At 29.6% G+C, this 15,927-nt stretch overlaps 2 protein-coding genes and 1 long non-coding RNA gene across 3 annotated transcripts; 1 reads left to right on the top strand and 2 right to left on the bottom strand.

The window, feature by feature from the left end:
• Positions 1–826: 826 nt before the first annotated feature.
• Positions 827–3,229, bottom strand: LOC114937915 (uncharacterized). The gene is made up of 2 exons (XR_003820960.2): positions 2,924–3,229; positions 827–2,170 (listed from the first exon to the last, which is right to left on the bottom strand). It is a non-coding gene; the product is annotated as an uncharacterized LOC114937915 (long non-coding RNA).
• A 3,122-nt stretch (positions 3,230–6,351) lies between these two features.
• LOC114937914 (uncharacterized) lies at positions 6,352–8,908 on the bottom strand. The gene is given in 4 exon segments (XM_085485997.1): positions 6,352–7,163; positions 7,166–7,716; positions 7,757–8,126; positions 8,426–8,908. Coding segments are annotated over 3 exon segments (1,581 nt in total). The 5' UTR covers positions 8,124–8,126; positions 8,426–8,908; the 3' UTR covers positions 6,352–6,500.
• Positions 8,909–10,450: 1,542 nt separating this feature from the next.
• On the top strand, positions 10,451–15,713 carry LOC114933868 (serine hydrolase BPHL-like). Its single transcript, XM_085485981.1, has 6 exons — positions 10,451–11,188; positions 11,565–11,731; positions 11,875–11,965; positions 14,355–14,675; positions 15,053–15,308; positions 15,399–15,713. The coding sequence occupies exons 2-6, from the start codon at positions 11,705–11,707 to the stop codon at positions 15,499–15,501; spliced, it is 798 nt and encodes a 265-aa protein (XP_085342107.1). The 5' UTR covers positions 10,451–11,188; positions 11,565–11,704; the 3' UTR covers positions 15,502–15,713.
• Positions 15,714–15,927: the final 214 nt, after the last annotated feature.

Raw genomic sequence — 15,927 nt, 5'->3', positions numbered from 1 at the left:
ACATTTTGTTCAAGTTATGTATATTTTTTATCCGAAATATTAATGGAGATCCGTCTGGTATAATATATGATCAATTTTTGATCGGCTTTCTCTGTGATACAAAATTTTAGTGTAATGCACCAAATATTGCTTAATTATAAAATATAAAGTTTCATGATGAGTGATAAAAAATTTAATTGATCCATAGAGAACAGAATTCTCCGAAATTTTACATTTTACTATATAGCTTGTTTTAATTGCTTTGTACAGCTTCGATATAAATATTTCACCATTAATACGGGCTCTTGAATAAACTTTTACATCTTCTACTAACAAACCCATTGTTCCTAAGAGGTAAAGCTCTTCATCTGAAAAAATAACTGTTACACATCTTCCTAAACACTCGTCTAGAAGAATGCGCTGAGACGTTGATTTTTGTTGTTCAACACGATTCTTTAAAATTTGTGTTCCCTGAAAGATTTTGATTTTATTAATTAATTCTTTGTCAATATATTTTGATTCGTGAACCATTCTAGACAAAGTTCCTATAAAATCTTCAAACTGGAAAGCGCTGCTTCCAGATAAGGAACCCCATCGTCTAATACTTAAACCCAAATGAATCATTTGATGAATATTATATGAGAGTTCTCGTTCACCATAAAGTTGTTCAAACTCTTCAACGAATTTTTTAATTAGATACTCTGCTATCTCTAAATCAGGCTGAATTCGACTTTCATCTTGTAACAATATGTTCAGTGAAATAACAAAAAGCATCCAATGTTGTATATATTTGTCTGGTAAATATTTCTCAATAGCTGGAATGGAATAAAATAAAACCCAATAAAAGTACTCATAGCTTTTCCAAAATTTACTTAGAGATAAACGGCGTGGAATACAATAAAAACCCAGCAAACACCAATATATAATTGTTACATAGCTATAATAAAATGGAATATAACAAGTAATATAACGTGTACGTGTTAGTTGTAACATCCATGTTTGTTGTAATTTCCCACTTATAGATAAAGATCTGGTAGTAAAGATCTGGACATAAAAAGTTCAGTCGATAAAATTTACTGTCACTTTACATAACTTTTTTTAAAGTTTATACAAGAAGGAGAAAACTCGCAAATTTTTTCGTTATTTTCACCTATTTGTAAAAAATACACGAGTTAAAAAGTTCAATCTCTATATCTTATTGTAGAGCAAAGATTCAGCTTTATAAGAATTCATTATAATATTCATTCATATATCAAATCTATAGATTTTTTAAAAATTTTTACCCTGCATCTCATCTTATGATTTCTACCTTATCTTATGAGTTTTACTAAGTAGAGCTATTTCACTATTAGGCGGCTGATTTGAATATACTTTCTCGAGTAAGGTTAAAACTCAAGACTGTAAATATTGATTTTCTTACATTTATAAGGCCTTATTATTGAACGTGTTTCGGAATTGTTGGTTTACCTAATCTTTGTCAGATGATATGTCGTATGTAATACGCCGTGTGTGGTTCGAATCCAACTAGTTCCTCAAGTATCATAATCGCCTCTAACCCGATTTTGATATTCGAGGAAATGATCCTGGACCTCGAAATCGAACCACACATGATGATCTTATAGGCTGCCCAGCCGTAAGTCTAGCATACATTTAATGGGGATTATCTAAACTAACAATTTTGCTTAATGCTACTTTATTTTTTTTAATTTTTTAATTTTTTAATTTTTTAATTTAAAAAATGAAACACTAGACCAACGAATTCCTTTTCAAAGCACATTCTATAACTCGGTCCTTATCTTTTTACTATTTTAAATTTTGACCATTATCAAAAACGTGTATAAAAACACACCTATATGACTTCAATTCAATTCTCAAAATCATAGCTATTTTATGTTTTAATATTAATTGAACAAATAAAGTACTTATCGATAGCGGTGTTATTTTAAATGCGTGTGAAATTTTACTTGATTATTCCGCTTGCAGCGCGCGATCTTTTTTAATAGTATTTATTATACGTAGTATTAATTACTATAAAGCAGCAAAGCACATGTATACGGTCGTTGATAAAACAATACTATTCAATAGGGTTGGATTTGACTGTAAATGAAGATATTTGGCTGAAAGTTCGACGATAAGTACGCTCGGATAATCTTCTGTCTTCGGTAATTGTGGAGACTGCGGATGCTGCATGCTGTGAAAAAGAGCAAAGTATCAATAAATAATTCAATTAAGAATTCAAATCTAAAAGAGACTTATTCTTTCGATTAAACAGTTTTAATAGTTAAAATTATTCAGTAATTGCCTCGTCTTTACACAATTGTTAAACAATTATATATAGAAAAAATTTTTCGTTATATTTTATCGCAAATTTTATACAAATTTTATCATGTTTGATAATAAACGAAAAAGTATCATACAGTTTATTAAAATTATCATGAGCGATTTAGCTAGATTGAAAATCTTATGTTTGATTACAAAATTTATATAAAATATTTTACATAAATTATTTTTTTTATTTTCATTCTATTTAAAATACTTAAAGAATTATTAAGTTTTTAATTTATCTTAAAATAATTTAAATTTTATTATATATTTTAATAAAATTAATTAAACATATTTTATATTTTATTGTCGTAGATCTTCATATTTTTTATTGTGGTAGATATTAATCAAAGACATTCTCATCAAATTCTTCGAAATACCATAATTTGCAGGCTAAATTTTAAGAGAAAATTTTTTTTGTATAGATTACATAAAAATTTTAAAAAATTTTTTAATTTATTAAATCTGAATATCGATTTCTCAGACCAATATTTTATTTAGATTAATAAGTTTCGAATGCACATATGTATGTTAAAAGTAATATTTTTGCAAAAGCGCCATATATACATATACAGTATGTAATACGATAAATTTAACAAAAATTTTACGAATAAAAAATTACCCGCAATAGTATTTTCTTTCAAAACTTGTTAACTATTGGATTGCTTCCACGTGGTTCCATCTTGAAATTCATGGTGTCCTTTATATCGTTGTAGTTGAGAATCCTCTTCGTACACAGACACGTTATTGTAGCCATTACAGAAAAAAATCAGCAAAATACGAAGGAATTTATAGTTTGAAACAATCGCAACGAATTGTTGGCATCGTATAGCCAACTCTTCGTTTACGATACAAGTGCACGAAATTCACTGTTACATCGTTGCTATGCGTCTGCCGATGCAGCGAACAGGGCTGCACTGCCAGTGCACGCCTTATTTATTAGAACTCCCTCTCTCTGTCCACTCTTATTTTGTATTACCTGCGAACCCGAAACCCTTCAGCTCTTCTGCTACACAGGCATCCGCAGAGATTTCCTTGGAATCAGTACAAAAATTAAGCATTTGTTCCTTTTTTGAAAAAAAAACACTGGAATTTATTTACATATAAAATGAATTAATATAAAAATTAATTTATTATAAAAAATTAATTTAATATAATATAATATAATAAATTTAATATAAAAAAAATCTCCTGGAAAAAAATCTTGCGGACGTACATGTACACAGTTGCAACGCTGCTATGCATACAATGGAGGAGCGAATCTGAGAAACGCAGCAGGATATTTCCGCCCCATGCATTAAATAAAAGAAAAAATTTCAAGAAAAATAACACGGCACAGCGTGATCTCAAATTCTAGAATGTACTGGTATTTTATTATAACTCAGGTAGTGTTGCAATAGAAAGAACAAGTCCATCTCGCATAATAGCATAAGAGCATTCACTATGCATAATCCTTCGTATTCGAAATAAAAATATAAATATAAAATGTAAAAAATTTTATAAAAATATATTAACTTTTAATACATGCAAAAATAAGGAATATTGAGAAAAATGTATAATATATTCAAAATGTATATGTTTGTATTTCATCAAATAACATAACATTTTGCACACGTATAACATTCTGAGAATTCAAATATTTTGAAACTGCATCGAAAACGGAAATAATTTAAAAATTTTTTAAACAATTATTTTTTTTGAAATTCGTATTTTCGAATAAACAAACCAACATAAGCTGTTGGTTGTATTACGACAATTCTGGTTTTTATTAAACTTCTCTTATCGTTCTGAACATGTACAATGCTCTTCCAAAGAGTTCTGATAATATACAGAAACTAATTAAAAATGCAAGCACGGGCTCCAAAATGTCGGAAGACATGAATGGAACGATCCTCAGTTTGATAAAAGATATTATTTGAAAAACATGTGTCTCCTGAACTTACATAATGATATTTAAAATGCCTCCTAAAATAAAATTCACTTAGACTGCGTCTGAAAAACTCATATACATTTAAATATAAATGTAAGCTTCTTGTTGTATTTCGACTGTTCAATTTAAAATTGATAAACACAAAATGAAAATATAGAATGATTAATGTACTTTAAAATTATCGTTTTTTTTTTATTTAATTTGTATTTTTTGGAGTTCTCCAGTGATTAAAGTTATCAGCTGATAATGCATCAATCATTTAATTACGAGAACGTTATTTAAATTATTCTATATTTTTTTTGCGTGCACACGCTTTGCAATAATTGCGCTAAATGTATAAATAATTAATACGTGTTATAATCGCTAGCAATTTTATGTTGAAAATTATATACTCTTATTTTTAATGATAGATATAATTTTTTTCTCACAAAAATACATATACATTTTGCTTCGAAAAAAAATGAGTTCTATTAGTCTGCTAAATACGGTATATAAAAATAGTTATTATAAAACGTCCCGTCTTTCAGTTTTTTCATTCCAGTTTTAGTATTTTCATCATTATTATATCGTTCAACTAATATTATGTTACTAAATTGTCATAAATATTTTAACAGATTTTATATTCCTACTTCACCAACCGTTTAACAATTTGTATAATGTAATAAATAATTAATTCTAACAATATAAATTTTTATAATTTAAGATAATTAAATGAGTTATGAATGTTTATATATTGGTAAAAATTAATAATGATTAATTTTTAAAGATTATAACTTTTCACTTTTCTATTTCCAATAAGTATGGACGTAAAAATAAATATGATTTATTTATTGTAAAGTAGTTTGTTAAGTATATGGACGTAAAAATAAATATGACTTATTTATTATAAACTTGTTTAGAATAAGTTATTTGTACACATGAATAAATTAAAAAGTAAAAGCGCTTGCTTACGTTATATCTAGTCAGTCATAATTTGCACAATATGTGGTCAAACACGTACGTTTGTTTCGCGTTTACAATACGCAAAATGAGAGTACAAGAGAACAATTCTGTTAATTCGACAACTATCAGCGATGTGTAACAGTAAAATCTCTCTCAACGTCAATGCGATCCGACTCGTCGGGAGTTCCTACACTTACAAGGAAAGGGTCGGAAGTGTCCCCCTTCGATTTTAATGAGCTTTGAATATGTTGTAGTCTAGATCAAAATAGAAGACACGTATTTTTTTATAAGTGCTAATTTGGCCGTTAAGGGGGTAAAACACTTTCTTGAAAAAAATCGATTTTTTCATTTCTCAGCAAATACCGTCGAAGCGATAAGAGATATAAACAAAAGTTTCAAATAAAAGTTTTATGGTTTTTAATGTACTTCAAAATCATGTAATCAGATTTGTTGAAAATGTCATATTTTTCGAAATCCCTCTCCCCCTCCCTTTCAATGTTTGAAAATTTTTAAATTTGTCTCATAACAAAACTTATAGCTCATTTAACGACAAATTCAATCATATATAATAAAGTTGTATTCCGAAGTCGCATTTTTCAGAAATAAATTAAAAATATCCCTATACACTACTATACGCCCGCTTTATCCGCCTCATGACGCTCGTTATTCACAGCGACAGTTATTTTTCTTCGCAAACTCACAGAGGCAACCATAAATTAGCAATAAATAATTTATGAGAATATATTTTTATAAATTATAGAAATTATATTTATAAATATAATTTATAATTATATAATATATATAATTATAATATATATATTATGTGACAATAAATATACATATAATTTATATGGAAAAGAAATGTTTTTAATGCATGAAAAATAAAACTAGTCGGACAAGGAAAATTATTGATCAGATGTCGAGGTTAATAGATCCAATTCTATGAATAAACTTGAATTTTAAGAAAAATAGTCGTTTTTTATAATAAAGTAAACAAATTTTAAATGATAAAGAACGTTTTTATGCAAATATACATTTTTTTGTTAAAAGTTTTATAAATAAAACATATTTATATGTTACTATATTTTAATTTATACATTTTTGCAGATAACATCCTTGCTCATATACAACATACATTACATACTTGAAAGAAATAGAGTATTTTACTAATCAAAATATTCTGTTTTATAATATTTAATTTCTTAAAGTATAAAGTAAATGTAATACACATTGTCTTACATTATTAAGTCATTATATATATGTATGGTATATGGAAATATTACATAAAATACCGTACATAATTATTGCATACAAGAATAAAAAATATTCATGGTTGATATCGGTTACAAAGATGATGATCATGAAAGAAATGATTTATACAAAGGGATTTTTTACACCATGCGCAAGAAATTACAGCAATTTCACCGCAAATATCACATGTTGGTTTTAAATTAGTTTTGAAACAAAAATCTACTGGTGTATCAAAACATTCTTCTGGTTTCTTTTCTAAATAACCACTTTTATACCATGCATATTTGAATAAATTTTTAAACCTTGGTGATGAAAATTGATTATGTGTTAATGATAGTAATTTTAAAATATTGTTTCTTGAATGAAGCTTGACGTCAAGATCTAAAAGCATGATGGTATCTGAAAAATGTCTAACAAAATTTTTCCATAAACGAAAACCGAATACATCTAAAGGTTGTATTTTTCCCGTTGCTCCAGCTGGTATAGTTAACAAATTAATATTGTCTATAAAATCTGGTTTGTTTCTTTGAATTATATCAGGACAATGACCAGTCCAAGAATCTAATAATAACACTGATTTTGGTCCAACATTTGGAAAAAACACTTCTTTTATCCAGATCTCAAAATGATGCGATGTTAATTTTCCAGATTTTGATGCCATGACAAAGATATTATTATCTTTAAACATTGTTTCTTTTACTATTGGACCAAATGTTCCAGTAGGTTCTTTTAAAACAATATAAACAGAGGCGATAATAATCTACCATCAGCTGAAACAATAGGTTGTATAGTATAACTATGTGTAGTTGCTGATATGGATTGTACTATGCGCTCTACTTTTTTAATACCAATAGGTGATAGTGAACGATCGGAATGAAATTCTAATTGAAATCCACTTCGGTCCGAATTATATACATTTTCAATTCCATATTGTATAATAAAATATTTAACATTTTCGATAAATGACTTGCTTCGTACTTCTAAATCTTTGTCTGACGCTAAATGTTTTTTTGTTATAAATTTTGTAATTTTTCTAGATACGATATTATGTGCAAGCTTTAACCTTTTTACCCATGATAATGATGCTGTAAACCCAAGTAGATTTACTTCCTTCTGTGCGCGAATAGCCCATCGAGCAATATCAATGTCATGAATAATTATTCCCTTTTCAATACCTTCATGGAATTTATTTAACGTATATGTTGAAATTTCTTTCAGTTTATCAAATCTGCTGCCACCTTGATTTACTTGCTGCTCCCATCTTCTTAATTGACGTAATGACGTGACTTTCCAAAAAGTCAAGAACTCTTGCAACTATAAGAAATATATTTATAAATCTATTTCTTATAGTTGCAAGAGTTCTTGACTTTTTTGTTCCACTTCTCCAAAACTCTACTGCATTTCTTTTATATTCTATTGGTACAGAATCCGCAACACATTCAATTTCTTTTACAAAATATGTGTCACCTTCTCTTTCTTCATCAATTACAGGTTCTACTTCAGGTATATCAAATTCGTTTTGAAAATCTAATGATGATTCTTCATAAACTTCAAACGCTTCTTCATACATTGATCGAAGTGTATTTTCCATCATGTCTTTTGTTTCATTTTCATCTGTTGTAACAGGACTTTCTGGGAATTCCCCAGTCATATACAGTGCAGTGTATAGCAGTACTGCTACATTTCTTGGATTAAACATTATCTAAAAAAATTATTAACATTATGTATATTTGTTTTATAAATATTAGCAAAAAAATACTTATTAGCAACAAAAATATTTTATTATTTAATGCGTATTAATAATTTGTTATGTTTTCCGAGTTTCATGAAAAATAGAACACTGTTTTATCACATAATTTATAATAACTTATATAAATAAAGTAATAAAATATTAATTATAATTTAAATACATTAAAACAAAACAGATAAACCGCAATTTTGAATAAAGTGTAAGTAAAAGCAAAAAACTATAAAAGTTTTAAAAATCGAAAAAGTACATACATACTGTATTGTTGTGTGCGTGGGGCACAATTGTTTTTTCAGGATAACGGCTAGTCTTGTTAATTAACTCGAGCACTTGTTAATTATTTGATAACTGATTTGTGACTGTCCGCCGCTTTTAGGCGATGATTTTTAACGCCTCCGGTTCTAAACGATTATCGGAGGGAAATCGCGCGGTGGCATGACGCGGTGCAATAAAATCATCAGTTATTTCTAAAGTGGCGTGATCAAAATGCAAGCGAAGGAAGTCCAAAGACTTCCTTCCTCGCATTTTATTGCAATTCAGCGCTATTTCGAGAGTGATTTCTTTCTCTATTTGATGACTTGGCCGTGTGATACTGGCTGTATCAGCACTTCGGGCAACTGACCTTCTTATTCCGACGCATTTTTTCGCTCGCTTTATAAGTTATAATCCTTTTAATTATTTTATTATATATATAAATATATTTACTATCGCGCTCGCGTATATTCGATAGACGCTTTAATAGTAATATGTTCCACTGCACGCAGTTGTTAATAAAATAATATATTGCACCAACTCATTTCGCGAATGCGACATCTGTTTATTCATAGAATTGAATCTATTAACCTCGGCATCTGATCAATAATTTTCCTTGTCCGACTAGTTTTATTTTTATAATTATAATATATATATTATGTGACAATAAATATACATATAATTTATATGGAAAAGAAATGTTTTTAATGCATGAAAAATAAAACTAGTCGGACAAGGAAAATTATTGATCAGATGCCAAGGTTAATAGATTCAATTCTATGAATAAACAGATGTCGCATTCGCGAAATGAGTTGGTGCAATATATTATTTTATTAACAACTGCGTGCAGTGGAACACATATTACTATTAAAGCGTCTATCGAATATACGCGAGCGCGATAGTAAATATATTTATATATATAATAAAATAATTAAAAGGATTATAACTTATAAATTTATAAGTGCATTAAAAACATTTCTTTTCCATATAAATTATATGTATATTTATTGTCACATAATATATATATTATAATTATATATATTATATAATTATAAATTATATTTATAAATATAATTTCTATAATTTATAAAAATATATTCTCATAAATTATTTATTATTAATTTATGGTTGCCTCTGTGAGTTTGCGAAGAAAATTAACTGTCGCTGTGAATAACGAGCGTCATGAGGCGGATAAAGCGGGCGTATTATAGTGTATAGGGATATCAATCAATACTTTATTTGCCCCCTCAGGGATTAAAGGCGCTTTTGAGGAGCGTACCCAAACCTTACAAATTTCTTACAATCTTAACTTATAGACTACTCTTACATTCTACTCTTACATCTATCTTACAATTATCTTATCTCTAACTTAATCTACCTATTTACTAATTAAGAGAGAGAAAGAGCTGTCCCTAACCTGTTTCTCGCTTCGCCTCGGCTTCCAGTTCCCCATACATTCCCCAACACCTCATTCATACTTTCACACATTCTCCTCATACCTCCTTCCTCCTCTTCCCCTTCCACCCTCCCCTCCATCCTCTTTTTCTCTAATTCCCTCATCCATCCTTCTCCCTCTCCTCCTTCTTGCAGTATTTCCCTCATTTTTTCCCACCAGTTTCCCTTATTCCCCTCTCCCCCACATTCTCCTATTACATGTTCCCAAGTTTCATCTTCCATCCCACATAGTCTGCATCTTCTTTTCCCCTCCTCTTCCCAGTATCTCGCCCCCCTCATTTCATTGTTCATTCTATACCTCACTATCCTTCTCCATCTGCTTTCCCCCCATCCCTTTCTCAAGTATTCCGGTAAACCCTCCTCCTTCCATTCTCCATACCATCTATTGTATCTCGACTCTCTTATCTTCTCCCATCTTTCCTCCTTTTGCCTTTCTCTGTCCTTCTGCTCCCATCCCTCATATACTTCCTCCCCCCTTTCTCTTTTTTCCTCCATCTCCCTCTCTTCTATCGTGTATAGGGATATTTTTAATTTATTTCTGAAAAATGCGACTTCGAATACAACTTTATTATATATGATTGAATTTGTCGTTAAATGAGCTATAAGTTTTGTTATGAGACAAATTTAAAAATTTTCAAACATTGAAAGAGAGGGGGGAGGGATTTCGAAAAATATGACATTTTCAACAAATCTGATTACATGATTTTGAAGTACATTAAAAACCATAAAACTTTTATTTGAAACTTTTGTTTATATCTCTTATCGCTTCGACGGTATTTGCTGAGAAATGAAAAAATCGATTTTTTTCAAGAAAGTGTTTCACCCCTTTAACGGCCAAATTAGCACTTATAAAAAAATACGTGTCTTCTATTTTGATCTAGACTACAACATATTCAAAGCTCATTAAAATCGGAGGGGGACACTTTCGACCCTTTCCTTGTTAGATATTATTGTAAAAATCTTATTCTTATTAATTTTGTCACATCCATGTTACGTTTGAACTATCCATCATATTACTCAAGAATACTTGACGAAAAGGAACGAAGGCCTTATTTTCTAAACCGATTCAAGCCGACAACAGCCAGGCCAGGTGTGACAATCTACTGCCAAGATCGGAGCGGGCACTTTGCGATAGGCCTTCCGTCAGAATACACGTTGTAAAAGGCTGCATGAGTCGTTTCCTCGAGAAGTCGGACCGCCGTTGATTATTAAACGTTAAACTGAGGATTGTTGTCTTGAATTGTCGAAGACAAGTTTATACACACAGAGAGAGAGAGTCTATTCTATAAATCTGGCTTACGGTTATACGTGTGAGTAGCAATTATTTATGCAGCTCTGCCCGGAGCAATTTTCCATTTCCATATAATTCTCGACCTTATTTTTCTTAATTTACAATTTTGGGTCCTCCCAAGTCCCATCCCTGAGAACATACTACTAAACTTTCCGCAAAAATTCTTTTGTTTTATTAATCTAAATTTAAAAGAAAAAAATTTACTAATGAAAAAATAATACAAAATCAACTAATTCGTAACAATACTCAAGCTCGTATAAAAACAAACACAATGATAAATTATTAAATATTACGAGGCCATGTGAAACGAGCAATAAGAAATTATTATATAACTTAAAAAAAAAAAATTTTAATTTAAAATACCAATTACAATTTACTAATTTTATAAAAATTAGTTGGCGCCCATTGTTATATATTTAAATATTAATAAAGAGCCCTGACGGCCACGGACCCGGTCGCGTCAGGTGAGGGCTATTGCTTAAATTAATTATATATCAAGTTACTATTATTTATTAAGTCGAACAGCCCGTCTCAGATGACAAATAAAACTCGTGAAATTGAGGTACGTAAAAATAAATATTACAAATGTAAAAATATCAAATGGTAGATCGTATTATTTGTCATTTCGATCTGCCATTTCCACAACTTTCATATACTGCTCACATATTGTCAATCGTCATAAAAAGAGTATCATTTATATAAAAGGAACGAAAAATCAAAGTGGACGGTATCGAAATAAATTACGTCAAAACCGGAAGAGGTGATCATCTGGTGTTATTGTTACCTGGAGGATTAGGTAAGTATATATATAAATAATAATTAATTTAAGTTTTTTGTTAAAGGGTGAAGTCTTTTTTTTAAGAAACTTTCGTTCGATTTTGATTTTATCCTCTCCCCTCTCTCCACCTCGTTAAAAAGTAAGATGTGTTTTTTTGTTTTCGAAAAGTTTCGAAATGTGACGACCTTTGCGAAATGAAATAAATTTTTTTTCGCAAATCTCGCAATAATGAACTTTTTCCTACAAATTAAAAAAGCAAAGTTTATACAATTTTTTTCGCAGAGTTACGGCATATCAAAGTTATTCATATATTTTTTCCATTTACCACCAGCATTATCGATATCCGACACGCACCAACGATGATTGCGCGACAAATTGCTAATGACGATCTCCCTCACAGGGTCAGTAATCAAACAATTAGAAGACGTTTACGTGAACGTGGTTTAAGTTTGCAAATTCGACATTTTTCTCTCAAATGTATGGATCTTACTTTTTTCCATACATTACAAGAAGAAAATGTAGATGTAGATGTTATAATATTATTCGTGTTTATTATATTTAACAATAAATTGTAATAAATTGTAAACGATATGGATCATACATTTTTTTCATACATTAGAAGAGGAAAATGTCGAACTTGCGATCTTAAACCATGTTCACGTAAACGTCTTTTAATTTGATAAATAATAATCCTTAAGGTTGCCAGTAATAATTAATAAAAAACCACTCCTCAACGTTTAAAGTCGACCAGACTGGCGATAATTTATTATGAATAATTATTTGAAATACAACGTTTCGGCTGTCATTGCAGCCCTTTTCAAGTACATCTATAAAAAGTTCCATCAAAATAATTATAATTTAATACACTTATTCGTAACAAATAATTATACATTTAAAAACAAAAATGTGTTACATACCAAATTTAAAACAGTAAATCAACTTCTATGCAAACAACCGACAATGTTAACCCTTGTTTTGATGAACAATGCAATGTCTTTTAATTTGTTTGATCACTGATTCTGTGAGGGAGAACTTCATTAGCAACAATCATTGTTGGTGCGCGTCGGGTAATGCTAATGTTGGCGGTAATTGCACATAAATGCATAAATAACTTTGATATGCCGTAACTTTGCGAAAAAAAAATCATACGTACTTCGCTTTTTTCTTATTTGTAGAAAAAAGTCCATATTTTACAAAAACTTGGATAAGATTTGCGAAAAAAATTTATTTCACCGCGTAGAGTTCGTTCGTCAAATTTTGCAATTTTTTGACAAAAAAATGCAACTTACTTTTTAACGGGGTTGAGAGAGTATGAGAGGATAAAATCAAAATTGAACGAAAGTTTTTTTAAAGTAAAAAAAAAGTCTTCACCCTTTAAAACAAAAAAAATTTTTTCAAATACGATAATTTTTCGCGGAGATACGCTTATTTGAATTTACGCGAAATTTTGATATTGATTCCGTGTTGCGATAATTTTTTGACGAGTGTAGGTACATATATACATTTTATTATTATATATTTCTTTAAACAAAAAAATTATTACACAATTGTCTAATATGTTCAAAATCCACCAAAAATATAATAAAGCAAGAAACGCAAGTTTATTATAAATAATTAATGATAAAACAAATAACAATAAAAAAATATACAAATATAATATGCATATTTTTTTGTGACGCGACTATACATCGCAGAGCGATGGGACCGGTTGGGGAGGAAGGGGGGTACCCTTAGCTTTCCAACGGTAGGTCGCTCAATTGTTTCCATGCGCTTGGAGGGTTAGGACGGCTTATTCTGTGAACCTCTGCTTAGTGGTCGCGTCGAACTTGTGATGGAGAGAACGATAGAGCAACGCTATGCGATAAAGTTTTGCGTGAAGCTGGACAAGACGCCGCTGGAAACTTTTGAAATGCTCAAGAAAGTTTTCGGGGACGATTGCCTTTTTTTTATTTCCTCGGCTGAAAAGGGAGCTCAAAGGACAACAGCTCGAGTCGGTTGACAACGTACAAGCTACTTCGACGGCCTCCCTGAACAGCATCCCAGTCAAGGAGTTCCAGAAATCTTATGACGCATGGAAATCGCGTTGGCAAAAATGTATTGACGCAGAAGGGTCATACTTCGAACAATTTTAAGTTGTTTTACCTATGCGATCAATAAATTCTTTTATGTAAATTTTAATTGTCTTTTTTTCTTTATTTTTGTTATTATTGTAATTTACAAACGATTTTTTAAAATTATGGATATTTCTACCGACTTATAATAATTTCATGCAAAAATGTAAGGTTGATAAATATTAAAGTTTTGATAAAATGTAAAAGGATTGAATAAATTGATAGAAATGTTATTTGATTTTAAAATTAGAACGATAGCAATGTCAAAATTCTTTATATCAAACTATGTGTTTCAGGAACGATATGGACTAATTATAAGCCGCAGATCGAAAATCTAAATACAAACAAGTTTACCATACTAGCATGGGACCCACCTGGTTATGGAAAATCGCGACCACCCGACAGAACTCTTCCGGACGATTTCTTTCAACGTGACGCAGTATTGGCTCATAATCTGGTACAGACTCTGGGCTACTCAAAATTTTCTCTGATCGGTTGGTGCCACGGCGGCATCACATCGCTTATACTTGCCTCAAAATATCCTGATAGCATTCGTAAGATGGTGCTTCATAGTACAAATGCATATCTGCTCCCGGAAGAGAAAGGAATATATGAAAGTATGAGTATTTTATATCAGAGATGCAATATCTAGAAAAAAATATTTCTTTTTTTTAGTAATAATGTAATTTACAATAATAATATTTATAATTATATTATGTATAATATTTATAACATTTGTAAAATATTTATAACATAATAGTAAAATGACTTTAAAATGCATAAAGGGTAAAAGTTTGATAAAATAATTAAGATTTGAGAAAAATGCTTTTGTGAAGAGTTACGAAAACTGTGAAAATTTTTAGAAACATTGTTTAACTGTAGTTAAAATTTATAAAGTATAAGATATTTTGATTCTATTTCATCTTTATAGAGATTGCGTGAAATATTTCGTTTTTTTTGTTCGGATAATTTTCTTTTTTTTAATGTTGTGTAGACATGAGAGATATCAACAAGTGGCCGGAAAGAAGGAGAACAACTTTGAGGCAAGTTTACGGCGAGGATTACCTTACAAAAACTAATTCGGATATAATAGACGCTATGCTAAGATTGAACGAAAAGCAAAATGGTGACCTGTGCAAACAGGCATTATCGAAAATAAAATGCCCAACGTTGATTATTCATGGAGGTAAAGATGACACGGTTTTGCCGGAACATGCGACGTATCTGAAGCAAAATATCGCCAAGTCAAGGTTTGTATCTTTATGGATTCGAAAGAATTCAAAGTGATCTGCGAAATAATTTTGTACCATAATTTACATATAATTTATTTTATATTACAGCATACATATTTTCGAAAAAGGTACACACAGTCTTCACTTAAGATATTTTGAAGAGTTCAATGATTTGGTGACGAATTTCATCCTTGATCAATCAAAATTATAGTTTCTTTTAATAAATATTTACTATTTCATATATATATATATATATATATATATATATATTTATATATTGGCAATTATATATAGTGTATTTACAATTATATATTCTATTATAAAATTAAACATTTACATATTTTAAATATGGGAAAGAGTGGTAGATTTATATAAATCATATTTTCTTTTGTAATCAATTATATATACATATACATCTTTTATTATATGTATTAAAAACTAACTACTTTGTAATATGTATAATAAACTGAATTACTTATTAATAATGCTATATAATATTTACATATTATCATATTACTAAATATAAATGCAACATTTTCTCGCATTATCACGCAAAGAGGAGTTTGGGTATTTAGCTTCTGCTTCTGGATAATCATTTAAGATAAATCTTAAAGAGTTACCCATCCAGGTACTGAGC

The sequence above is a fragment of the Nylanderia fulva genome, unplaced genomic scaffold (genome assembly GCF_048542155.1).
Source record: "Nylanderia fulva isolate GAGA-0341 unplaced genomic scaffold, ASM4854215v1 Scaffold4, whole genome shotgun sequence".
In the NCBI taxonomy this organism is placed as follows: domain Eukaryota; kingdom Metazoa; phylum Arthropoda; class Insecta; order Hymenoptera; family Formicidae; genus Nylanderia; species Nylanderia fulva.
The sequence above is the reverse complement of the archived record's forward strand: the minus strand, read 5'-3'. Positions and strand labels throughout refer to the sequence as shown.